This window comes from Ambystoma mexicanum, chromosome 1q (genome assembly GCF_040938575.1).
Source record: "Ambystoma mexicanum isolate Mex_15411 chromosome 1q, UKY_AmexF1_1, whole genome shotgun sequence".
In the NCBI taxonomy this organism is placed as follows: Eukaryota; Metazoa; Chordata; class Amphibia; order Caudata; family Ambystomatidae; genus Ambystoma; species Ambystoma mexicanum.
The window spans coordinates 662,279,039-662,306,222 of NC_090922.1; the positions used below are offsets into that span (position 1 = coordinate 662,279,039).

Genomic DNA, 27,184 nt, shown 5'->3' on the forward strand with positions numbered 1-27,184 from the left:
AATGTCAATTGTATGGCTTTACTGCCACCTCTTGCAAGCTGTTTCAAATTCAATGAAACAATGTTAAATAAAGAAATGCAACCCATAATGGAAATTAGCACCACAGACAAACTAGACGTACATGATATGACACTACCCATATGTGAGCAAGCCACAACAAGACTAAATAGTTTAGAAAATTCAATCTCCAACACAGCTGGTTTGGAAAAAATATTAAAATGATCCTCAAATTTTAGAGTAATGCTTAAACGTAACCTTGACGTGGATCAAGGACTAGTTAATGGAGCACTTGGTACAGTTGTTGGCTTTCAAACATACCCATGTGACAACAACATTCAGTTTGTCAATATTCTCTTTGACAAACTTTCAGAAGTGAAAAGGATAGGACGCTCAACAGCTCGATTCCTTCTCTTCAAAGACATGTATGCACGCAGAGAACAATTTTCTCTAACTCTTGCATACGCAGTCACCATTCATAAATCACAAGGTCTTACCCTAGACAAAGCATTGATAGATATTGGTAACACAGTCTTTGAAGAAGGCATGAGGTATGTAGCACTATCACGCTTACGTACACTTGACCATCTATTTTTAATCAACTTTGATGCAAGTAAAGTAAATGCTGATATTCCTTGCATTTTAGAATAGAATAGACTACGTTCACTATACACCCCCCATCTAAAAACATATCCTGCTCCACAAAAAGTGAAACGTTGTAAAAGAAAACTAATTCAAACAGAAATGCAACAGGATGTCACTGCAAATCCTCCAAAGAAAGTAAAAGAAGCTAATACTTCATCAATTACCACAACCAAAGAAGAACCTATTACTCAAAGTAACTCGGGTACTTCTTCAAAGAAATAACACACATTCCGAAAAAATTACTTGGACATAGACCTATCTGGTCCATTTAAATTTTCAAATATAACTGGTGTAAGTTGCTACGCAAATGTAGCAATGAATATTCTATTTCAATTGCCACCTATTGTTGACAACATTTACTTACAGAGTGTGTTTGCAAATGTTAGTACTTCATAGAAACGCAACAAACAATCCTGACAACACGTATAGTGTTCATGGAATAAGATAAGAATTGGACTACTGTGCTGGAATGGTGAAATTCACTATAAACTCACAGCAAGATCCACAAGAATTTCTAATGTACTTACTGCAAGTACTGGAAAACAAAAACATACCTATAAATGAAATCTTCCAGATTTCATACATGTGGAAACATGCATGCACTCTCTGCAACAATGTGACACAGGAACAAATCCCTAATGAGCGCTTTGTGTATGTATCCATACCTAATTGTGAATCCATTCCATTTCAGCAACTTGTACAAAATGCAGACCATGGTAGATTATGTACTACCTGCAATTCGGATAATCGCTCCACCTTACTAATACAAACACATAGTAAATACGTAATAGTAATGCTTCTATGTTACAATGCAGATGGTACCAAAAACAACTGCAAGCTGACTGGATTCACACATGGTCAAGTATTACTTGGTAAGAAAACCTTCACAACAATAGGTATAATCTACCACACAGGAGCCACAACCAATGCAGGTCACTACACTGCATATATATAAAAAAATGTGGATGGTTCGATTGTAATGATAGTACCATTAATCTAAAGCAGAGATTACCAGCAAATCTTTCAAACGCTTATTTAATCTTCTTAAAACCAAAATTTGCCAATATGCCAACAAGTATCTAACTGTCCCAGTATTCTACAACAACTAAACAGATAAATGAATACCACTAAATAACATAAAAAAATAAACAGTTTGAATACGCCAACTGGTATTTTACTGCCCCAAGATTTAGAAATAACCAAACAGATAAATCAATACCACTACATTATAACAAAAAAAAACTGTTAGAATACGCCAACTGGTATCTAACTGCCCCAAGATTTTGCAATAACCAAACAGATAAATCAATCCCGCTACATTATAACAAAATATAGACAGTTAGAATATGCCAACAGGTATCTAACTGCTCCAAAAATCTGCAACAAGCCAACAGATAGAACATTAGCCAGAAACAACAAGTAAACACTGAAAACAAACAAACAAATAGACTGTAGCATAACAAAAAAAGTTTTTTTGTGAATCTGACATGGATTTATTTTCCCCACAGACCCAATAATTTTAGCAACAAACACAGAAACTGATCAAATTGCACAGTACACTGGTTTGTAATTTACTAAATATGAGGGTCAAAATAAATAAAAAATGTCTATTATTCAATGTTATAAGTCGTTACAAACTACCAATACTAACATGATCTTTTCTTTTATCACAGAAATTGACAAGGAATAAATGTACTCCAGTTACCAAACCAAACAGTAAGTATATTATAATAAGTACAACCACCGCAGCATATCACACTCATAGTGGCTTATAACTTTGGTGCTTATAAATTTGGTCTTGGCCATGCACCCAAGACTCTAGGCCCTAGCCACAACCACCGCAGCATATCACACCCATAGTGACTTATAACTTCGGTGCATATGAATTTGGTCTTGGGTGCACCCAAGACTATAGGCCCTGGCGTACAACCACCACAGCATATCACACCCATAGTGATTTATGATATGATATGATATGATATGGCATTTGTAACACGCCTATACACAAGTGTTCCTTCGGTGGTTATAAATTTGGTCTTGACCATGCACCCAAGACTCTAGGCCCTGGCCACAACCACTACAGCATATCACTCCCATAGTGGCTTATAACTTCGGTGCTTATACATTTGGTCTTGGGTGCCAAAGTTATAAGCCACTATTGGTGTGATATGCTTTGGTGGTTTTGGCCAGGGCCTAGAGTCTTGGGTGCATGGCCCACAACCACCGCAGCATATCACAGCCATAGATCACACCCATAGGATCGAACATTTTAACGATGCCATATGGGCATTTTTTATGTCCACAAACAATATGAGTGTTCTTAGAACAGTTTCAACTTGCCTATGAACAGTACGGACAGGTATGGTGTCCTTAGGTCATTCCCATTTCGTTTATTAATGAACATTTCAGGACACCGCATGTGTTCTTAGAACAGTTTCAACTTGCCTACGAACAATACGGACAGGCATAGCGTCCTCAGGACACCCCCATTTTGTTTATTTACGAACATCCCAGGACACTTGATGTGTTCTTAGAACAGTTTCAACTTTCCCACAAACAGTATGGACAGGTATAGTGTCCTCAGGACACCCCCATTTCGTTTATTTACGAACATTTCAGGACACCGCGTGTGTTCTTAGAACAGTTTCAACTTGCCTACGAACAATACGGACAGGCGTAGTGTCCTCAGTACACTCCCATTTTGTTTATTTATGAAAATCCCAGGACACTTGATGTGTTCTTAGAACAGTTTCAACTTGCCTACGAACAGTACGGACAGGTATAGTGTCTTGGTACTGGACAGATTTACACCAAATTAACAAAAGCACACTTTAGGGACCAAGCCGCTGCCCCCGCCGCAAATTTGGTGTAAATCCGTCCAGCGGTTTGGGCTGTAGGCGTGAGCAAAGTTTTTTCCCATTATGTCTACAGAAGGTTTGGGACCCCTCCTATAATATTGCTCCCCCTGGACCAAACCTCACCAAACTTTGAGAGTGGGCCATATACATTTTTTGCAAAGTTCGGTGAGGATTCGTCCAGGGGGAGCGAAGTTATAAGCCGCCCAAAAAGTGCTCTTCCTATGGAAACAGCAACTTAACCATAACTACCGTGGCCGTGTAATCTGGGGACATTCATCCTTCCTATCACCGTCCATCTCAAATCAACGCCTTTGTTGGTTGTGTATGAAATGCACTGATTTGATTCTATCTGATGTATTTCGAATTTGGGATTTATGCCCACAGCTCAGAATTCCACAGTTATGGGATCAGCGACCCACAGCCAGAAATCAAATTACATGGGCAGCACATGAAATAGATAAGGTTTTCAGGATTACAATTTTAAAAACATTTTCACCCATCTTTTCTTTCCATGTGCACCTGCCGTTCTGCTTACCCGGTACCATCAGCTACATGCAAAGTTTAAATGATCAAACAACTTTGAGTGGCCGTGCTTAGCAACTGCACTATAACTGCCAGTGTGTCTCTCAGTAACACGTGACCTATCTTTCCAGCTATCGAACCAGGAGAAAGTAAATCTCTTTGCCTTCCCTTCTGTTCCTCTTGGTACCGGTGGGACCCACAACTCCCCCACCAAATGCACAAAATTCTCTGAAACGTTCTTCAACTGCCATATCCTACCGACTGGATCTACAAACAAAACATTATCAAAATAATTCTATACCAACTGCACCGACATTTGAAAAACCAAAGTATGAAAGACCTACAACACTTGAAAAGCATTTATAACACGCAGCTTGCCCACAAATATGATTCCACTGGAACTGCGTTTCCAGAAACCAGAAATCCTGGGAGCTTTGATAAATCTGCCTCTTGCCTTTGTTTGATTCCTGCACGTTTGAAGCCCTGGATCGTGCAGGTAAGTTTAGGGCGTTATGGTGGTCTGGTGTACTCAGTCCTTATTTCTAGGGCAGGGTTTGGGGTCTAACACTTCAAATTTCGGGAGCATGGTTAACTTCAGAGTATGTGTGTGGTGTGGTGTGGGCAGGGGGAAACGTGTGGGGGCATTTAACTTCTTCACACAATCTAATGTGGCTGTTCTGGTGGGGCTTTAATGTTAAGAGTTATGGTCTGAAACCAGACACTTAAGATCTGCTTTAAGAATTAGCTGTCACCACCCAACCCCCACCCAACCCTTTCAATCATGCCCCTGTTATGTAAGTGCTAACACCCCATCACAATTTGAATTGCCTAATAATGTTAGCATTCAAATGCAGTCACTAACAATTGAACTTGTAATTGCCAGTCCTTCGTTAACTTTGCAGCCGCACAGTTTATTGTCTGTGTCATGTCCTGCCTCAGCTCTGTAGGTCAGCAAGATGAAGTCAAAGTAGCCCAAATTGCAGGTGCTGACGCTAAAGCCAAATCTGCCCAATGGTCGCCACTCTATAATCGTGTATAATACTCATATGTTTGTGGGTACTCCGTTTCTTCAAATGTTGCATGAGACTTAACATGGTGCATTTACCATTTTAACAATTATATTGTTGGCTGCCTTTATACTTGGGCCAGTGAACTTTTATTATTTATTTTTATGCATGCTTTATTAGATATGTTTTGTACTGTTATTCAGACTGATATTGCACTTGTGGTTTTTTCCTCTATCATTGAAGATTGAGGTCATGAACATATTTAAAACATGTCTTTTTAACCATATGTTTAAAGCATGCTTTAAATGCTCTCCTTTTGACTAATTTTACTCAACATTTTCTTGGCTCATACTCCCAATCCCCCGGTAGAAGGGTTAGGCTCACACGCTGTGCTCGCTCCTTCAGCGAAATATGGGGACACTCAAAATAAGAATTCCAGGACCACTTTTGGTTCCCAATCCAGCTCTGCCTTTACGGAATGGTGTCTACTTCACCTTGTTAAGTCACAGGTCCTTGACCAGTATAATCTACATTCCTACTGCCATTCTTACTAAGTGAGTGAGGACTGATCATCTCCATATAAGTAGGGGAAAAGTCCTAATGCTACACAAAGCAGCCACATTTCTGACTGTTCAACCTAAAGGGTAAGGCATGATTGTTCTTAATGTGCTTTGCACTAGTGAAATTTGTTCCGGTGACATGAAAAAGAAAGCAAATATTTGCTCTATTAGGCCAAGCAGGCCTATAGGCATAGGGGTGCACAAAAAGAAGACGAGAGAGAACAGATATATGAAACAATAAGGCAGTTCAGGGAGGATAAAAAAGTTTAAAAAAAATAAGACAACAATTCTCAAAAATTAAACAAAAAATGTGTTGGCTTGTTTATTCAAAAGTTGTAAAGGTTATGTAAAACGTTTAAACAAAGATATTCTTTAAATATATGTGCATAATAGTAATAATTTTAAATATTCTGGGTGGTTAAAAATTAGGTTTTCTAATTGGCTTGTTTCATGTTGTACATACATTTTCTAACGCTGAAAAATATAGGATTTATTGGTAGAAGGTTTATAACATTTTGCTTACCAACATTTGTATGTTTAAGTAAGTAATTAATTAATGAGTTTTCAAAGGATTGCTGCTAACAATTTTGTCTTGGTTAAACATTTGGCTTGGTTGGAGTGAAGGGTTATACAAGTTCCTGCATTTTAAAAAACGATTTAAGAAGTTGCTAACCTTTTAACTTTGTTAAAGGTTGTGAATGGATGATAAACAATTATAAAAATCCTTTTTATCTGTTTTCAATGTTCGTTAAACCATAACATCCTTTGTTCACTGCTGGTAACAGCCTGGGGCACAAGTTACCAATGGTATTAAATCTGAAAGATTAAAGAATTTCGATGCTTAATACCACTTAATAGAAATACGCCAGTCACGAGTCCAAAGGTACCATGTACATTTATTAACAGGCAGCTGTCTGGCTCTCAACGCCCGCAATGTATGCAAGAAGACAACATGAGATGAGAGAGTGCTGGACATTTCAAAAACAGAAGTATTTATACAAGTTTTCCACAATCCCAGACACATTGTCCAGCCTCTCTTCGTGTAATAAAGTTACCTAGGGTTCATGGCCTATCCATAAAACGAAGTCATGCTCAAACATCTTTGAATAGTTTGTTGGTTTCCTTTAAATATTTCACATGTTTTCCAAATATAAGACACAAAGGTAACATTCCTTATTTTGCTCGCTTATATTTGTCTGTCATTTGTTCTTGAGTTTAAAGTCAGCTTAGTTTCAAGGAGCGAAAACAAAGATTTCTGCAGAAAAGAATGTTCAACTGTTTGTTATTTTACTTTGCTGTTTGAACTGGGAAGGCACTGTGGGAACAGATGGTGTCTAAATTACTGATTAGTACAGCTTTTGTTTAATTCGAAGGCTTCTCAGTGTAGGACAAACAATCCACTTTAGCAGCTTCAACATTCTTATCTGTGTTGACCTCATGGAAACAGTACTAAGTTCATTTTGCTCTGCTGGAGCCAAGAATACAATGTTAAACATGGACAGAAAGCAAGAGGCGATCAAAATGGCATATAACTCAAAATGGCGGCATAGTCAGCTTGTTTCAGGTTAATTCAATGCAATTTATAGTGCAATGCGAATGTGCTTAGGCCAATCTTTACTATCAGGCGGGATTCATGCAAAATATATTTTTACAAATCTATTAACATCAACGTGTTTAAAAAGAAAAACAATACCTACACGTGTTGTATTGCAGATGGCCACCATAGAAATGGAAGTCGGGGCTCTGACTGGTGAGGTGCCCCTCTAACATGTCCATGTCATGCACAGGGAAAGCTGCTGAGTACAGGAAGTGGGACAACCTGGAGCCCAATAAGACTATGCACACCATGGGGGCGTCACTTTCCAGGTGTAGGTAAGTAGCTGGAATGAGCAGTGGAAAAAGGACGGGGAGCAACACTGCAACTGCTGTGGAAGGAGGCCGGGCTTGGAATGTGAGATGGTGTAAGTAATGCTTAGTTTGCTCAGAACCGGAGATTGGATTAGTAGTTTCAGACCATGTTCGGAGCAATCTGATTGGCAAAGGTAAATGTGACAAATAGCTGTTTTTGGTTTTGGTACGTTTTGGTATGTTTTATATTGCCAATACAATTGCTACAGAGAAGAGAGAGAGAATAAAAGGGGTGACAGAAAGCTGACTTTTAGGTTGGCCTGCCAACTGAAAATGCTGTGGCGTAATTGGCCGAAACACTAAATGTTATTTCTTGTTACATTACGCAGATGTAATCCAACAGTGGCTTGTTTAACATATTTTCTCATAATAAGGAGTACTGTACAATATTACGTGTCTGTGTCACTTTTAAAGCTGGGGGAACAGAGTGGCCTTTCTTTTCACAGCCAGAGGGAGTTGGGAATATTTGGGCTATGTTCCTGTCTATGTTGGACTACATATAGGTTCCCTTTCTGGACAGTGTTGCTAAATGTGCTTATTATAAGCCACTTTGGGCTTGTGTTTCCAGGCAATGAGATCTGTACATTTTTGTAATAAATTATTGCGACTTGCTCTCCCATTTTCTGTTCAGGCTTGTTTTCTTTCTCCCCTTCACCAGGCTCCCGCTGGCCCTAATCCAAGTGCTGACTTAGCGCGTGCTCCCCCTCTGCAAGAAACTCATGCTGGCAACAGTAAAGACAGACGCAAGTGATCAAAGTTCAGGAGCAAGCTACAACTATCAAATTATAATAAGGCAGTCCTAGTGGCGTCTTCTCAAATAAAAAAAAAAGGACTATACTAAAAAAAAAAAAAAAATTGCCAGTACTTGCCACTAAGTTACAAAAAGAGTGTGGTATAATGTTCACCAGAAAAGAAAGAAGTGTTCACAAAACGGTAAGTCAGGATGGTATGGCTGGGTCTCCCTTCCCCATGTTTTAAGCATGGGACAAGGCGGGACTTCTGAGCACAGCACACTCCTGGGCCTCACCGGCACGAGATTCACAATTCCATTCGACGTTACCAGGACTTTCAAGGGCCAAGTGTCTTTTTTACAAAGTCTCTTGCCTTGGAAGTCCTGCTGAACCAAAACAACAAACAAACAAAATATCCTTCAGTGATCTTCCACCTTGGGTGATTGTTCTTTGCCCCTTGGATCTCCCTCTGCTAGGCAAGTTCAAAGGGGCTAATGGTGAGTGTAGCAGTAAATATCTCATCCACTCTTAAAAGTGCCAAGGACCTGTGTTGGGAGGGTTAGCCAGGAAAGGTTGTTGCATTTTCAAAAAATTGCAAACCAGCAGTAATCAGAATAATACATTTATTAAGCTAAGTATTGTCTGTTTTGCAAAGACCAGTATGTTGTCACTATTATTTTTAAGAGAGTCCTGTAATTACATTAGCTGAAATTCGAGTTGTTACATAAAGCATAATTACAATATTTATACCATAAACTCTGCTTTGCCTCCATGTTTTTCAGTCAGGTTCGGTTTAGATAAAACTCATAGGAAGGTGCGTCATACTGACAAGCACGAGACAACACTTTTGAAAATGTGCACTTCCATACAGGCAAATGTATTTGATGGAAAACCTAGTTCTGTGACCTGCTGGTTACATATATCTGTTTCCATGAGCTGATCCCAGTCTCTAGGACATTTCTATGTTCTCAATCTGACACTTTATATCATATGCCGGGCATACTACAATTGTCCACCTAGTTTGCCCTGCTATAATGGTATCGACTTTACTTAGTATCTAGCTATGTCTTTCCTCTTATACAATTAATACACAAAGCTAAGTAGGTGTTTATACAAAGTAGTGAACAAAGTAGTCCCTCCAATCTACATCTACAAATCTACTGCAAAAACATACAGTATAGTTAGTCTCCAGAACTCTCTTTGTTCTTCGTTTCTTATTGTATTATATATTAGCAACCGGGGAAGAGCTCCCTGCCAATCAGGAGGCCGGTAAAGTCTGTGGAATCCGCAAGAAACTACCTTTGTTCCCCCAGCTCCCTATGCCTCTCTCCCTGCCTTCATCTCGTTGCTAGTGCCCTCGGTGAAGTCTCTGCTGGAGTCCCTCACCCCAGCCACTCCACCAGAGACCACCCAGCACAGCCCGATTAACCTGCACACCTCCTGGCCCACCCCCCTCATCATGGGAAGTTTTTTCAACTTGAGGAAGTGTTTGTAGTTTGTTTTTAAATGAAAAGTCACATATGAATCATGGAAAACCTGCTTCCCTTAAATATGAGAAAAGTAACAGGGTCCAGGATGCTAATAGCAATAAATGCCACTTTCAGGGGCGGGCAAGGCGGACACACTGTGTTTGGGCCTACCTGGCTTGGGTTGGATGGGAGTTACCTGCCCACACACAAAAATCAACATTTATTGTTATATTGAAATCAGTAGAAATCAGTGACATGTAAGGGCCATCTTGTCCATCTGTGCTTCTGGGGTTGTCAAGCACCCTGCCTGCAGCAGCAGCAACATACTGTACAGACCTGCTTTATTACGAGTCTGGTAGTAATTTGCCGGTTAATCTGTCACACTAACACCAAACTAATTTACTGTTACTACCACTCAGTCCAATGGGTTTACCACGGGATTATGAATGGTGGAAGGGTGGTGTTAATCCCCATTTTTGGAGTCTGCATTTTTGGCATAATTACTCCGAGCTGTAATTCTGCCAATCTTTGATGTTAAAGGGCAGGATTTACCTCCACCATGATTATGGAGGTAAATCCTCCACTTCAATGTCATACTCGGGATTTAGGGGTGTGGTAAAAATGGAAGTAATTCCATTACTGCAACAAAAGTGTCGGTAATGGAATTACCGCCACTCTTTTACCTCTCCACCAAACTTAATGAGTCTCCAGCTCTGATATTTCCCTAACATTATGAACTTTTTCATTCATAATATTTCTAAACTTCTGTTTGCACACCCCATAATGGAGAAGACATAAGGTACATAGTGACACTGAGCTGAACAACACCCATTGCACACAGATTAACAGATCCTTGCACTTAAAACTGTTTAGATCGCCTTTTTTATCATATATGTTCTGTGTGTGTTTTTGTGTCCTTTCCCGAGCTAAACTTTACATTTATACAGGCATTCATTTCACTGATATTTTACTTTTGAAATTCACAAAAATCATGTATTGATGCTCGTTTTATGTCGTGGATACGAATAACGTCTGGTTGCATTCAAAATATGAGTACAAAATTGCCAATCAAATATGTCTGTTTGCTAATCAAGAACATTTTAGTTCGCAAACTATGCTAATCAATTATTCAAAACCAAAATAGTGCCTTGCAGGGTCAAAATGCGTTGTAGTTCTTGCTCTCCGGCCTTTAGCAAGTAATTTACAAACTTTGGTTACATGTGGGCAAATCGATACTTTTCTATTCGCTGCAACTTTTCATGCCTGGCTCTTGAGGATAGCTCAGGGGCAACATGCTTGTCTTAGAAGCAAGACGACACAGAGCAACACAGGTTTTATCCCCGGGTTCGTGCTTAGAAACCTCTGGGTATTAAGCTTGTTATAAAAAATGTATTATATCATATCAATAACATATCATATCATGCATACCACACCATACAGGAAATGCGAATAGGGTAGATAGGGTGGATTTAGAAACTGAGATTTAAATATTAGGAGGAAACTGTGTACCACAGAGGTATGGTGCGAAACAAGAGAAGGTACAATACAGTTATTACCTGTCCTTGGGCTGCAAGCCATAGTTTGCATGGTTGAACCACTGATTCATTTTCTTCTCAATTATCCAGAAGGCCAGTGCCTTAGGGAGGTGATTCCTGACCCAGAACTGAAAGCGAATGGCATATATCATATCAATGGGGTAGCCGTCATCAGCAACGCGCGTCAACACCCAGGATCCATGCCTGGTGCTCAAAAAGACCTGAAAGGTAAAATGTGACAAGGTGGTCAACAGGTGGTATCATCAGCTGGACTGATGGAATGTATCTTCAAATATTTCTCTTCAGACATTCTTCAATCCGTTGTGTGCCACAAAGTAATGGGCCACACTGTAAGAGATTTCAATGATGCACAATTGAAATTAGAACGTGAATGTATGTTCATGGGAAATATAGAACTATTTTCTTTTGGATGTATATTTGCATAATGTAGGGATAATTACTGCATGAATTTCAACCGTTCACTAATTTTAGCAGCACAGCTGAATTCAATAGGGGTATTGTGCACTATGCAAAAATGATGCGAATGTCGTGTTAGATGTGTGACTTAGTGCTGATGTGAGGCATGATTTGAGAGTTAGCTTAGCACAGTGTAGTGTAGGCTACTAACGATTAACATTACTAAGTACTAATCCACTAACATCTAACCTTAACAAACTAAACTAATTAGTAATTAGATTGGGGTTTAGACCATAGCCCAGCTGCAGGCTGCAGGGTAGATGAACCTGCACAGCCTGTTTAATAGAAGACATCTTTCTGCCGGCTATTCAAAGTGCTGCTGAAATCCTGGTAAGCATAAGTGATAAAATAAAACAGAAATATCTATTTAGAGGTAATATTATTCTAATTAGTGAAGTGTCAGATTAGGCACAAGGGGAAAAACATCTCCTCTTCATGCACCTGAGAACAGAGGTTTTTCTTTTCTGTGTGCAGATAATCATTTGTTGGAAAGTGGGAGTTGTAGGCCTGCTGAAGTATCAGTTATATTTCAAGGTTACTTATAAAAATGCATCTGCTCTTCCAGGTTTTCTAAAATAGAAGCCAGTTTCATGGGGCATGGAAGGGAACATATTGGCTTGGTGGGAAATTAACAATATGAAAACTGCATTTTGCTAAACTGGATTTAGATAGTTTTTTTATTTGTGGCACATGCTCTCTGTGTTTGTGTTATTCTGTTTTGATAATTGAAGATAAAATTAAAGATAGTGTTAATGTGAAAACAATGGGCCTCATTATGAGTATGGCGGTAAAGAAACAACGGTTCCAATATCGCTACCGGCAACATTGGTACCGTACCGCCATACTACCGCCAGCAAATGCCCCTCAAACTATGGCAGACTAACCCATGCGATGGTACCAAAGTGAGCTTCAACAAAATCTCCCTCCATTACAAAAATGCCATCACTGTGGCCAATTCAAACTCCTTTAATACCCAAATTACCAATGCTAACTCCCAATCTAAGGAAATCTTCACCATCTTTAAAGAACTCATCTCCCCACCCACTAGGCCGGATGAGATCATCAAAGACGAGGCCTGGTGTGCTTGCATACAATCCGCAATGCTCAAAAAAAATAAAACTCCTTCAAAAGAAAATCCATGACCTTTATAAAGCCCTTCTTCACCAACACATCCCACCACAAACCATCCCCATAAACTGAAGCACTCCTAATCTATTCTCATTTAGAGATATCTCGGAAATTGAAGTTATCAACCCCCTTAAACACCTCAAACCATCCATGTGTAAAGGAGACATATGCCCACCTAAGCTCATTAAGGAATGTGCTAACTCCCTTGCCCCTCTTTTAACAGCCTTCATCAATGCATCCTTCAAATCAGGTATCGTTCCTACCAGCATCAAAGAAGAATGGGTTCGTCCTCTCTTAAACAAAACCACCTTACCCTGCCCAGCCTAACAACTACCGACCCATAACTACTGTCCCTTTTTTGCTCAAATTTCTGGACAAAGCAGCCCACTCCCAGATCCAACACTATCTTGAAAACTACTCTATACTAGGGACAAGACAATCAGGCTTCCGCAAAGGGCATGGCATAGAAACTGCCTTGGTCAACCTGAAAAACCAGCTCACTCAGATCATGGACAAAGGCAAGCCAGCAGTCCTCCTATTACTCAACCTCTTGGCTGCCTTCGTTCTTGTAGATCACAACACCCTCACCCCACACCTCAGCCACTCAGCAATTTTTTCAAAAGAAGCAGCATCATGGATCACCTCCTTCCTGGAAGGAAGAGCTATGAAAGTATTCTCTGACATAGCCAACGCAGCCCCTAACACCATTCATTGCAGAGTCCCCCAAGGATCCTGCACAGCCCCAACACTGTACAATCTGTTAACAAAGCCCCTCTTTGACAAACATGACGCACTAGGCATAGCATATACTAATTACAGTGACGACACACAAGTCCTCCTACCACTTACACACTCTTACAAACAAGATGCCAATGCACTACATCAAATCTACTCCACAATCCAAGCCTGGATGGCAGCCAATTGCCTTCGCCTCAATGGAGAAAAGACTGAGATTATCATCTTTGGCAAGAAAGTCACGCTAGACAAGCTAGACAATTCATACTCCAACTTCAACATTGACAGCACTATCATACCGATCTCTACGTCTGTCAAGACATTAGGGGTCCACATTGACGCCACACTCTCCATGACAAGACAGGTCAGCGCCATTGCCTCAGCCTCGGCACTCACTATCAAACTCATCAACGCTATAAAACCTTACCTCACCAAACAGAACTGTCTCTCAATAGTCACAGCTACAATAGGGGCTAGACTCGACTATTGCAGCACCCTCCTTGCCGGTACCTCAGCTAAAAACATAAACAGACTTCAAATCACCCAAAATAATGCGATAGGAGCAGCCCTGAGCATTCCGAAAAGAGACCATATCTCCCATGCTAGAAAAGCAGCACATTGGCTCCCGGTAAAAGACTGCATCACTTTCAAAATCCTTTTGCTCACACACAAATGCCTCTCTCTCACAGCCCCCTCATACCTGTCGGACACAATCACAAGAGTTACCTCCACATGCCCCACACACACTATTTGCACCAACCTCCTGGTCACCCTCCACGCCAACAGGGCTAAGACAGGTGGGCTAGGCTTCCGATACATAGCTGCTAAACTCTGGAATAAGCTTTCCACCACCCTCATGGCAGAAGCCTCCCTACTGGCATTCTGTAAGAACCTAAAAACATCTCTCTTTAACTAAACACCCCTCACCCCCCTGCCCCTCTACCGCTTTGTCCATTATTGTATATTTTGTTTCACTGCTATTATCAATTCTTCTGTCTACAACTGTGTCTTCCTCTGTAACAAGTATCACCTTGCTCACACCTCCTCACCATTCCTGCAGCACCTTCCTTTATGTATTTCTCCTGACGGGCAGTGCGGCACCCGCGAGCACAACTCGCAGATGCACCGGCACTGTTAAGAACGGTGCCGGTGCATCCGAGCTCCCCTTTCCCATTCAGCCCTATGGGGCCAAATAGGAATGGGGAGTCCCTTGTTACCGGCAACCGCGAATGGGAAATTACCAGGTCCGCCGACCTCGGCATGACCCGGTAATTGCCCATTTGCGGGTGCCGGTAAAATCACAGTCCGGCGGCAGCCGTGCCTTTGTTAAAGGCAAGGCTACCGCCAGACCCGTAATGAGACCCAATGTGTGGTCTGTTATTGTGTGGTGCGTTCATATTGTGATATATGGAGTGTGGAGCGTGGTGCTTCTGAATTGTTAGTGATAAAATTTAGTGTGCTCAGTCTAGCACTAAGTCAAGCATTGTCCTAGCCAATTCGTCCCTTGTAAAAAGGATATAATACTGAGCCAATTTCCCATGTTTTAGCAAACTAAAATCAGAGAGGCACGCGGCCTAGATAAAATTCCTTACAATCCTAAGTGCACTGAAAGTTTAAATATGACGTGAAATGCCTAAATACAACAGTATATACACACACACACACCACAATTAACTAAGAAACTACAGGGCATGAGCTATTTAAAGTTGGTGCCTTTGTGGAGCTTTTTGTTCAAGCCAAGATTCAAGTATGGTTTGTCTTCTAGCTTAGGAGCGGGAGGCCAAAGACATCAAAACTAAGGAAATAAATACTGACTTAGTATAAACAAAGCATGAATAGTGAGATTTAGAAGAAAGCAAACCCTGCTCAGAGAATTTAGAAATACTGTTAAGAAAGACTATAATAGTTGTTAAGAGGGTTTTCCAGATCCAGCTATGGTGAGGGATTCTGTGCAGCCAACTGAACAGGGGAACCAGTTGGCCCTTAAGTCTTTGAGCAAAATCTCAATGGCAATATAGCTACACTGTTATGCTTGGACTCAGGAGGAGGTAGGCTGCTGTGAAGTACAGTTAACAAGAGCAAAGTCTGTTAAGGAACAGAGAATGGTCCAGACAAGTAATTACAAATATATGCAATGTGTTAACACAAGAAAGCATGAGGTTTAACACACTGATGTTAAGTAAAATCATTATTAAACATATACACTTCCATAGTTTGGTAAAACCCAAAATGGGTTACCTACCAGTTTAGACCACCAAATTCAGACATAGTCATATCCACAGCACATTTGCTAACGTGGGGGACTTTAAGAGTAGTTTCCCAAGCCTAGCAATGGCTAGCATCACTTAAAAACACAGGAGAATTGCTTTAGAAGTCATCCCTCCTCTTTTCAGAGTTCAGTTTGTGACAGGCATTTGATCGTATCAAGGAGGCTTTTGTAACAACTCACTACAGAAACGTTGCAGTTAGTCCTCCTGCTATTGTAGAGTAGACTACCAGTTCCCATGCAAAGGACATCTGACCGATGCCCTAAATAAAGAAGTGACGCACACTACAAGTCAAAGTTGGAAGGCCTCAAACATGAAGAGTTTGTCCAATCAGGGACAGCAGGCCACCTCACATACTGCCAAACAACAGGCGATTGAAACCAGGCAGTCAGTCAGTCAGTCACACACATACACATGCTCCTATAGGGCCATTTCTAATCTGCAGACATAGGAATAAAGATGGGGAATAAACTAGATGACACAAAGAACAGTGGCTGCAGCATGTGGAGCAGTCAGGAGTTTATAGCGCCACGTTACCTGTGCAGCAAACAGTGGTAATGCAGTGGTAACTCTGCAATCACGCCATACTAGAACTCTGGTGGTAAATTCAAGGATTTTCCTCCATTTTACCACCAAAAACGAGCAAAATCAGCAGAATTACCACCAGCAGAATTACCACTGGTGGTAATTCTGCCAAAACCCCAATGATGGAGTCCAATGGATTTTAAAAGAAATGGGGATTTACACTGCCTACTGCCACTCATAATCCTGTGGTAAATCAACGTGACCAAGTGGTGGTAACAGTGGTGGTAACAGTGAATTCGTTTGTCGATCTTTAAGCAGATTTACCACCAAAATACAGCCAAACTTGTAATGAGGCCCATAGTACTTCAAAAGGCATTATTACTGAAACTTCAAGCAATGGCTGAGAAACTAAAGAAGTGCGTTATACCAACTGGACGCCGAAGAGATGCTGAAGGCCCTCTCAAACAAAAAATCGCGCGACTTCTGGTCACTTATCAATAAATCTAATAAGTTCTCAAATTCGCACATGAGAAATCCAGTACCGGAAGAAAAATGGGCCACCCATTTCTTGAACTTATTTCACTCAGCAGAAGGAAACGACGAAGAAACAAAGCGTACTGGGTCTCTACCTGGGTGGACCAGACTGATATTAGCGACATCAAGTCCATAATTCTGAAACTGAAGCCATCAAGAGCGCCTGGGCCCGACGGCCTAGCGAACTGTGACCTAAAACAACATCCAGACGAATGGTCGATTCTTATCAGCTCAATTTTCAAAGTCTGCCAGGATAGAAGAACGATTCCGGACTCATGGACCAACGCTGTGATCGTCCCGATCTTTAAGAAAGGTGCAAGAGAGGACCCCCTGAACTATCGGCCAATAGCCCTTCTCCACGTTATCGGGAAGGTGTTCGCCTCACTCCTTCTGCTACATTTCCAGAAGTGGACTTCTGCCTCCATGTGCTTTGATTTCCTGCAAACAGGATTTCAAAAAAATGCGACCACTAGCGTCAACATAATGTGTTTGAACATACTGAAGGAAAGAGTTTTGACAGGTGCTCCTCGGATTTTTCTAGCATTCGTTGACCTGTCCCAAGCTTTTGATAGAGTGGACAGGTCAAAACTGTGGTCGAAATTGAGGACATGGCACTGCCCGGAAAGCATTTTGGAACCTATAATCAGTCTCCACACGAACACCAGCATAAAGGTTCGGCTAAACAATCAAGGACTCATCTCGAAGTCCATACCGACCTCTCGTGGAGTGAAGCAAGGTTGCCCCTTGGCCCCCGCTCTGTTTATATCCTTCCTCGGAGACTTCAAAGATAGCCAGGAACAGATAAGGTGTTTTCCTCCAAAAATAGGCTCTATAAGAGTTCCCAGACTTCTGTACGTGGACGACCTGATCCTACTTGATCAAACTCAGGTCGGTCTGCAACGTCAACTAAATAACCTTTCAACTTACATCACTGACAATAACCTGGAGATCAACAAATCGAAAACAAAAATAATGATCTTGCAAAAACCAGGGAGCAAACAGAAAGATCTTTTTTGATGGCACCTAAGCGAAACAAAAATCGAAGTGGTCGACTCATTTAAATCCCTAGGAGTCCAACTCGATACCACAAAGAATTCCCGGAACATGCAAGCTACCCTTTGGGCCAAGGCAAAGAACCTAGCCGCCCAATTAAGAGCTGTTGATCGAAAATTTGGTAAATTTTCACTTCAGCCAGCAATCAGTTTCTACAAGTCAAAAATCATCCCTTCTTTGACGTACGGCATGGACGCCACACCCTCAATTCCCTTAAATCTCTGGCCAAGACTTGAAGGGTTAATCTGGAGAGCAGTTCTAGGACTTCCTAATTCTACATCGGTAGCGCCGATCAGACGAGAACTCGGCCTCATATCCCTGAAAGCAGTGGTGGACCACAGTACTCTACAGCTATACAGGAAAGTCATCCATCCAGATAGCCTGAACATTTATCACATGATAGCTGAAGAAATTGGAAAAGGCAAAAACCACTTTATGGATAAGTGGGCCATGGAACAAAAACAAAAACTCCACCTAATTGCCTGTACGGAAGAGGAACTAAAGAACAACCCAACCAGGATCAAAACCAAACTGGATTGCTGGGACTGGATCACAACCATTGATAAAGCAACTTCTAACAAACTTCTAGTCCACCTGCCAATGAATACGAATAAGCTAAAAGAACCAATGGCCTACTGTAAAAGATACCCCGGTAAATCTCTTATGAGAATCTTTTTGAAAGCCCGTTTGAATGTGTTACCGACGCAAGAAATTCTAGCTATCAGAACGAGATCAAAAGAAAAAACCTGCAGACTTTGCCAAAACTCTGAACAGACCGAATCGATAAGACATCTATTGATGTGCTGCCCTGCCCTGCACCAACCCAGAATCGCCTACTTCAGTTCTTTGACAGCCACCTCCTTTGCGGGTAATGAAGACATCTGGTGGAACCGCATTATCAACGGCGAAAAGACCCGATGGCACACGGCAGCCGCCAAACTTTTGGAATTTGCAATTGAAAAGATAAAAATCAGCACGGCCGTTGATTCCTTACCCACAGAAACTTGAGACTGTGGTTCACTCTACTGTCAAATCGTCCGCAACGCAAAGCGGATTCGCTTCGAATGGAACCAGTTCTTGTAAAAATCTGTTTTCTGATTATATACAAGTAATAAAAAAAAAAAAATTATTATTATAGAAAACAAATGAAGGTGACAGCCAGGCTGTGCACCGAGAAAAAGGTAAAACAATGTTCGTTGCCACCAGCCTGTTCATCACACATCACAAAAGCAAGTGGAATGTTACTTAAGGAACATTTAAAGGGACACAAAGTATGCATCTGGAACTCCAAAGAAGGTGGCTTGTGCTACATTGTGAAAATGACAGTGAAAAGTAGAATCATTCCCTGAACTGGTGGACACTGGCAGTCAGCGGCACTGGCCAGTTGACCTGAAACTAAATGAGTGAAGCAAGTGAGCGTGGCAAAAGGCCCTCACTCACACCAAAAACCAGCTTCCCTCAAGACAACAAGCAGACGTGCTGAGGGACATTATTGAGGACAAAGGGGGAAAGTTGCAAAACGCTTTCCGAACAATAGCGAATGTCACGGCTGTTCCAGGCATCTACTGGACGGTGATTCAATAAGCTTAAGATTGATAGTTTTAGCAAGGACTTCAAAGAAGCTAAGAATTAAAGCATACTGCAATACAGCCTAGCAGCGCACACAATCTAAATACAAAACGGCAGGATACAGGTGCTTTTGTTTTTGCAAGAGGGGAAAAGGGAAATAATGTTTCCTTGCCAATTCAATCCATCTTTTGACTTTGACAAATTGTTGTACAAATCAAGACCTGAAACAACCAGTGGCTGATAAGCAGAATTCTATCTCAAAAGTTCAGGCAGGTTGAGAGAAAGGACTGACACTGAGAACAATCTCTTCAAGCGTCCCTTGTCTTGGTAATTTATGCAGGGGTGAACTGGGAATCACAAGGGGCCCTGGAAATAATTTCCAAAGTGGCCCCATATGACACATTTTCCTATGAGAACATTTGGAAATACCACACAAAAGAGGCCCAGGGTGCAGAGGCCTATCGAGAAATCTCCAGAGTTCCTATAGGCCAGTCCAACCCTGAATTTATGCCAGCCTGGAAAAGAGCAAGCGCTATGCAGTTTTTAAAAAACTTTTTAGTTCGAACAAGAGTGGCGCGTTTTGGGAACATTTGTTGAAGAAGGGAATGGCTTCAGTTCGGGTGCATTTCGTAGGGCCTCACACAGTGAGAATTTCCCTTCAGTACAGGTTTGCCTAACCGAGGGGAACACCCGCAAGTTTCCAGTAACACGAGATGTCAAGCAAGGGTGTGCCCTTGCCTACATCTGTACTCCCCCACCAACATCTTGCAAGTATGTGTAATCACCCCATCATCACTTTGATAAGTTTCTCCAACCAGAGAAGAACACAGACCAATTGCTTGATCACTCTATTTTATGTTCATGACTACTCCTGAAGAAAGTCCCACCACTTGCCTTAGAGGACTGAAACATGTTGGTATGACAATCTAATAGTAAAATCAGATTGTGTCAAGACATATAGAGATCCACCAAGATCAAAAACCTATATCAATTAAGGATGTATAGCAAAGGTTAAAAATTGAAAACTTAAATGGTTGTATTTACACATGCGTCTATCGTGTTAGAATAATTGTGTTTGAAACTTTTATGTCATTGTCATATTTGTGTATATTTTAGAGTGTCTGTAAATGAATTTTATATGTACCATGTCTTCCTTACTAACAAGAGTTTTTTTACCAAATAACCCATAATAAAGCTTATATTTTTTAATGTAATTCTGGGGTGAATGAGTAGCTGTTGACAATCCATTCTCCTACCTTCTTTATACTTTACAAGTTCACGTTGTTCCCAAATTCAAGGTAGGAGTCCACTCTTTAGTGGTTTTATTGGGATCTCCTCATTGTTTTTCCTGCTGAAGATATGCCACCTTGTCCAGAATCTTCAGTAAATAGGGCACATTTGTGATGGGACGTTCATTTTTTGTAAGCAGTGGATCGAGCAAGCTTTTTTTAAGGAGGGGAGTTACCAAAATCTCCTTCAGCGAGGATGGCACTACACCTTCTAAGAAGGATAAGTTAACCATCCTGGTAATCCTTGGACTCAAGAGAGTCATAGATTCCTTACTGGCAGGACTTAGGTCCCCTCTGCATGGTGTTGGTTTGAATCCAGTGACTATACCAAGAATCTCAGTCTCGGAGCACTGATTGAACTCAAAATTCTCAGTCATTTTATCGCCAGGGGGATTATTAAAGGCAATGATGAATCTGTGGCATGCTAGTTTGTTTCATCTGAATGCTTGTGTTGTGGCCCATGATCTTGTTAGCAAACTCCACTTGGATGGATTGGCACCAAGAAGAGCTATGTTCGATGTTAACAGTAACATTGCCTTTCCCTTCTACTTCTTTTAAGATTTTAAAAAGTTAGCTGGAATTTCATTTAGAGTTGTTAATTCTTAATTCTTTTGTTAAAATATGTAGATTTTTCTGTAATTATCACTTTTTTTATAATTATTCACCACCATTTTGTAGTTGGCAAGTGCTTTGGGGGTCTGGCATTTAAGCCACTCTCTTTCTCTTTGGAGAAAAAAAAATTGCCAATCGCTTTTTTTTAATATTGCCTATCTATTTTTTAAATAAACATTTTCGGGCAAACCATCCCTTTAAGCCTTTGCGAAAAATGGCATATTGTGCTTGCTCTTGCCATCCTGCCTCGGATGTGACTTGTTTGAAGGATGTAATATAAGATAACAGATCAGTGTTCCCTTGTCGTATATCCAGGAGGTCTTCTGAAGCTATGTAAGTACTTTCAGTTCTCAGAAATGTCTGCTGAAGGAGCGTCTTGAAGGCACTGTAATCTTGAAGTACCGGATCAGCTTGATTCACCAAAGGAGTAGCCCATCCTAGGGCATTGCCAGTCATGTGGGTGATCATAAACCCCACCTTGGCACGATTTGAGGAAAAGGTATGTGCTCGATAAGCAAAATGCAGATTACAGGCGTCCAGAAACTCCTTAACTCTTTTGGGCGAGCCGTCAAATTTCCCCGAAACTAATGGTAGCGGGGGGAGATCGGTTGAGGGTTGTTCCCTCTCAGTCATTCTCTGTTGTAAGATAGCATTGGCGCTCTTCAAGTTCTGAACCTCCAAATTCAGATTTGGCCCGCTGCTACTAATTCCTGGATTTGTTGTGGAGTGGCCATGTTGGATTCTGGGCATTGCAAACTATCACATGGATCGGTAATATCCTCTTCTTCTGAAGAAAACTCCATCTCCCCTCCTTCCCCTTCCTCCTCACCTTTAGCTTTAGACTTGGGGTCTATCTTCTTCCTTCCTTTCAGGCTGGGTTTCTCCTTTTTTTTGTGAAGATAAGGACGGCAACGGAAGGACGCCACAGTGCCTCTGGTATAGTGGGCTGTGATCGATCCCCCGTGACTGTCAGGAAAATGGGGGAAAAGCCAGAGGCACAAAAAACCCCAACCACAAGGATAGATGGCAGAAGTATGAACTTTACCCACCGGAAGGTAAGTTGGATCAAGGATTCTGAGGGCGAGAAGGCTCACAGAATGGCAAAAATAGGCACCGGCCAAATAATCCAAAGAAGCAGAAGTGAACAAAGAGGAAGAGCAGTAAGTAATAGGAAGCGTACTGGCGCAGGTAAGGCAGAAGGAGAAAGACAAGCGAAGAGCAAGGAGACTGAAGGACAGAAGGTGAGGGAGGAGCCAAACTGCGGCGAAGAAGAGAGGAATAGACGTAATGTAGCGGAGTAAACAAGAAGGCAGCAGAAAGACAGGTAAGCGGGCGGGAAATTCGCAAGGAGAAATGATACGCAGCGTAGCAACACAGGAGAAAGCCTAGAAAGTTGCAACGCGTCCGTCACCCGGAAGTGGCTGGTAATAAACTACCAGTGGCGGACGCGAAAACAAAAACTAGACCGGCAATGAACGTAGGAGAAAAAACGTGTTGGAACAATTAATGGCGGCCCCCTTTCCAGCGATCCCAAACACGCCATCTGCTCCAGGGCATGACAAGAATAAAGAGATTTGGCAAATGTATGATTTTTATCCTTAGCCCACTAGTTGAAATCACCAAAGATAATGATAGTTGATGTGGTTTTTGTAACACTATTAATGAGAGCAAGAAACTGTTCTTCAAACAGAGGCATATCTTTAGGTGGCCTATAAATAGTGAGGATTGCCACAGAGGTATTATTATCTGTTTTAACCTTCACAAGTTTAATCTCACACCCTTCAATCTCCAGATGAGTAAATATATGACAATCAAGATGTTTTCGTGTCAGGAGTGTGACCCCATTTGCATTTGATTTCTACTGAAACACAAATGTGGCAGATAGTAATCAATTAACTAGTAACCTGGCAACCATCTTATCTGAGTGGTTCCTGAATGGCCACCCCAATGATGTTTTTATAGCAGGCAATCTGAACTTTTATTGTTATGATACCTGTGATGATTCCCAAACTGCCGCGGGTCAATTGAATTTAGAGATTTCTAAGAGTTTGTCAAGCAGTTTGGATTGGATTAACTTATTGAATACATTGGGACTGTTTAAATATAATGGGTATTTGCAGGAGATAGTCCTAGGAATCCGGTTGTAGGACAAGAAAGGCCTACTCTGCTCTAGATTATGCTTGCTCCTCACTCTCAGCTTTGAAAGATATTTTAATTTCTGCGTTTTACCATCAACTGTATGCGATGATAGTTGTTCATTTAAGATCTTAAGACAGCAGAAGTTCAGTGTGTCTGGTTCTACTGATTTGTTGGTTAATAGCACAGGAAATAGAATATGTTAGACATATTTGCTGGTCGAAATGTGTAATGGGAAAACAGGTAATTTACATGATGATGCTTTAGACCGACTGACCCTTAATGCCCTTTTTCCATTGGGATTCTCAATCATGATAAAAATAGCTTTTCAAGACTTAAGCAACATCCATAAGAGGGTGAATCCAAGACGGAAGCAGACATAAACATTTATTTGATATGGATCTTCAGAAGGGAAAATGTGCCCTAATGTGTGCCTTTTATAGATTAAGGAAGTCATCAGGGGAGGTTCAAGGCGTAGGCCAAAAAAGTCTTAAACAGAAATATTGACATTGGATTAAAGCTCCTAAACTGTTGATCTGGCAAAAAGATAATGATGTGATGCTGTCTATTCAGTCTCATTGTTTTTGGTCAAAGAGCAAAACGCATTACCAACTTAGAGCCAGGTTAACTCTATCTCAGAATCAGCTTGGAAAGTACAACAAAAGAAGTGAAGACCTATGTCAGGACAACTTATTTTAGTTAATCATGAAAGCGGGTTCAGTATAAAAACAAAGCGGAACCATTCGCCTTACATCCAATATGCAAAATTAGAGTCTATTACCAGGACGAATCATAAGAAAAAAGAGGTTCACATTATTAATATCTACTGGAACCACCTAGTATCTGACCAAGAAACGTTCATGGAAGAAATATTAGACCTTATCGACAGTGTGCTGGTGGAAAATTCAGATGCACATATTGTTGTGTGTGGAGATCTGAATATGAGACTAATAGCAATACAATAGCACAAAGGAGAAAAGTCGAAAGCTACACAGCAAGAGTTAAAATTTAAAAAAATCTGGTTAGAAGAAATGAACAATCGAACCATGAACATGATGAATGGGAATATCAATGGCGATATCCCCCCCGTGGAAACCTGGGAGAGAGGTAGCCAAAAGTCAATACTGGACTACTTCTTTAGCTCTGAATCAATGTCAGTGAAGATCACGACTCTAAAGGTCATAAAGACACAGCAAAGTGATCATAACCTGGTAACCTTAGCATGGAAACAACCAAATCTTGTACAAAAAGAACAATGGAAACAAGAGATAGGCTTGGAACCAGGACCTAATCGCCTTCGATTGAATAACAACGATAAAATGACCTTAGCTGAAGATATTAGACCAAATCCAGGGACAAACCATCCAAATCTGATTGAATATCAAGAGTTCATGGAAATTTACAAGGTCAAATCAACAGGGCCCTGCAAATTCAAATATCGAAAACATAAATTCGATGATCAAGTTGCCCAACGAAAGAGAGAACTAAGAAATGGTTTCAGGAAAATAAAAAGGGAAAGCACCGGAAATCAGGACGACCAAATAAGGATGCTAAAGAATAAATACAAAAATTGGCTAAAAGCACACAGAGTCACACTGGAGCAAAACAATGCAGAAGCCATTCTTAGTGCCTTATCACAAAGAAACCCTAGAGGTTTCTGGTCGCTAATAAATGAAATTGAAAACCCCCAGAAGGCTCTGATGAGGAACATGGTCACCAAAAGTCAATGGATAGATCATTATAGCAACTTGTTCGTGAACAAAATTGTTACAGAGTGCCCGCAGTTGACAACAAAACAACCGTGGCAGTTAATAATAGAACGTGACAAGATTAGGAACTGCATCCAAAAGATGAGCTCTTCCTGAGCCGCAGGGCCCGATGTACTCTCAAATCAAATGTTGAAAAACAACCCAGAAGAATGGTCTGAGTTTTGCGACGTCCTATTCCAAAACATAATACGGGAAGTAAGAATACCCACCAATTGGAAAGAAGGAATAATAGTACCAATCTTTAAAAAAGGGTGTCAAATGGATCCAGCAAATTATCGGCCGATAGCCCTTTTAGATGTAGTGGAAAAATATTTGCAAACCTGTTATTAGTGCAACTATCGCACTGGATAAGAACAAAAAAAGTGTTGGATGCACGAAAAATAGGCTTTGTTAAAGTAGTATGGTGCGGCCTGAATCTCCTTATACTAAACCTCCTAAAAATGGATGTTATTGGAGCTGGCCGCAAAGTTTACCTGGCGTTTATTGACCTAGCCCACGCCTTTGATGGTGTGGACCGAGAAACTCTAGGGTCTAAACTAATAACCCGAGGGTGCCCACACAGTCTAATATCGGCTATAAAAGAACTGTACTCTTGCACTTCTGTAATATTCGTTTGGATAACGAAGGTCATCTTTCCAAAGCAATACTAACAGCGCTTGGGGTGAAACAGGGGTGCCCATTGGAAGCAACGCTGTTTAACTTTTACATTTCAGAAGTCGGAGTGGCCCTGGACGGTGTAAACTCATTTCTACCAAAGTTGAATGGAACTCAAATCAGTTGGATCCTGTATGTGGATGATATAGTCATACTAGACTTGACCCCGATAGGATTCCAACGAAAATTAAACGCATGGAGGAGATACATTGAAGACAACGGACTAGAAATAAATACAGCCAAATCTGAGATTCTAGTGCTAGAAAATCTAAAAGGAAGCACAGCCAAAAATAAAAAATACCAATGGACACTAGGAACTGATCAGCTAAAGCAAGTAGACTGTTGCCGGTACCTGGGAACATATATTAACTCAAGCATAAGTGATGAACCAATGGTAAAAAAAAAACATAAGTAAAGGTAATCAACTGACAGCCCAAGCCGCCATGATACAAAGAAGATACGGCAAATGTTCGTATAAGACAGTCATGCATTTTTACAAGAGTAAAGTGGTACCAAGGACTCTCACAGCCAATCCAAATGCAGTAAAAAAAAACTATTTCAACTTTATTGGATTATAACATCAGAGAAGAGACGGAACCATAAATGCATGGAAAACACGCCTTTTGAGGCAAAGAGTCTCAATAGTGGAGTGTGGTAGGAGTGTGTTACCTGTGGAAAGCTGTGACCGAATCCAGTGTTTCTTTCAGCTCTATTGTGGAGGTGGAGTAAAGTTACCAAAATATCCAGCCTGACGTGGAGCATCGCGGAGTGTGGCTGGAGTGTGCTACCTGTGGGAAGCTGTGGCCGAATCCAGTGTTTCTTTCAGCTCTATTGTGGAGGCGGAGAAAAGTTACCAAAATATCCAGTCCGACGCGGAGCATCGCAGAGTGTGGCTGGAGTGTTATCTGTGTTCCCTGGGAGCGGCGAGCTGTGAACTGTGCACAGTGGGAGCATGTCCAGAAGAACAGGTATCCCGCTGACTCGAGCACAGGTCAGACGGGGGATGAGTGCGGCACACATCTACCGAAGCGTCAGCAGGGAAAAAGTCCTGCATGCAAAGAGCTCTGCAACATCCTCACCGACGGAGTCTGGGTGCGGTTCACTGGAATTACAGGAAGTAAGTGAACTGTCGGAGGGAGCCGGTGTAGGGGTAAAGGTGGGGGGGAGGGGTGCATGCCAGGAGCAAAGGAAGTGATCTCTCTCT

The 27,184-nt window shown here is 41.3% G+C and overlaps 1 protein-coding gene across 1 annotated transcript in view; it reads right to left on the reverse strand.

The window, feature by feature from the left end:
* The window catches only part of LOC138534947 (dimethylaniline monooxygenase [N-oxide-forming] 2-like), a 272,372-nt gene that overhangs the window by 60,112 nt on the left and 185,076 nt on the right, over positions 1-27,184 (reverse strand). The window contains exon 6 of the mRNA XM_069641258.1: positions 11,254-11,453. Coding sequence (XP_069497359.1) covers positions 11,254-11,453 — 200 coding nt within the window. The remainder of the gene's footprint in view (positions 1-11,253; positions 11,454-27,184) is intronic.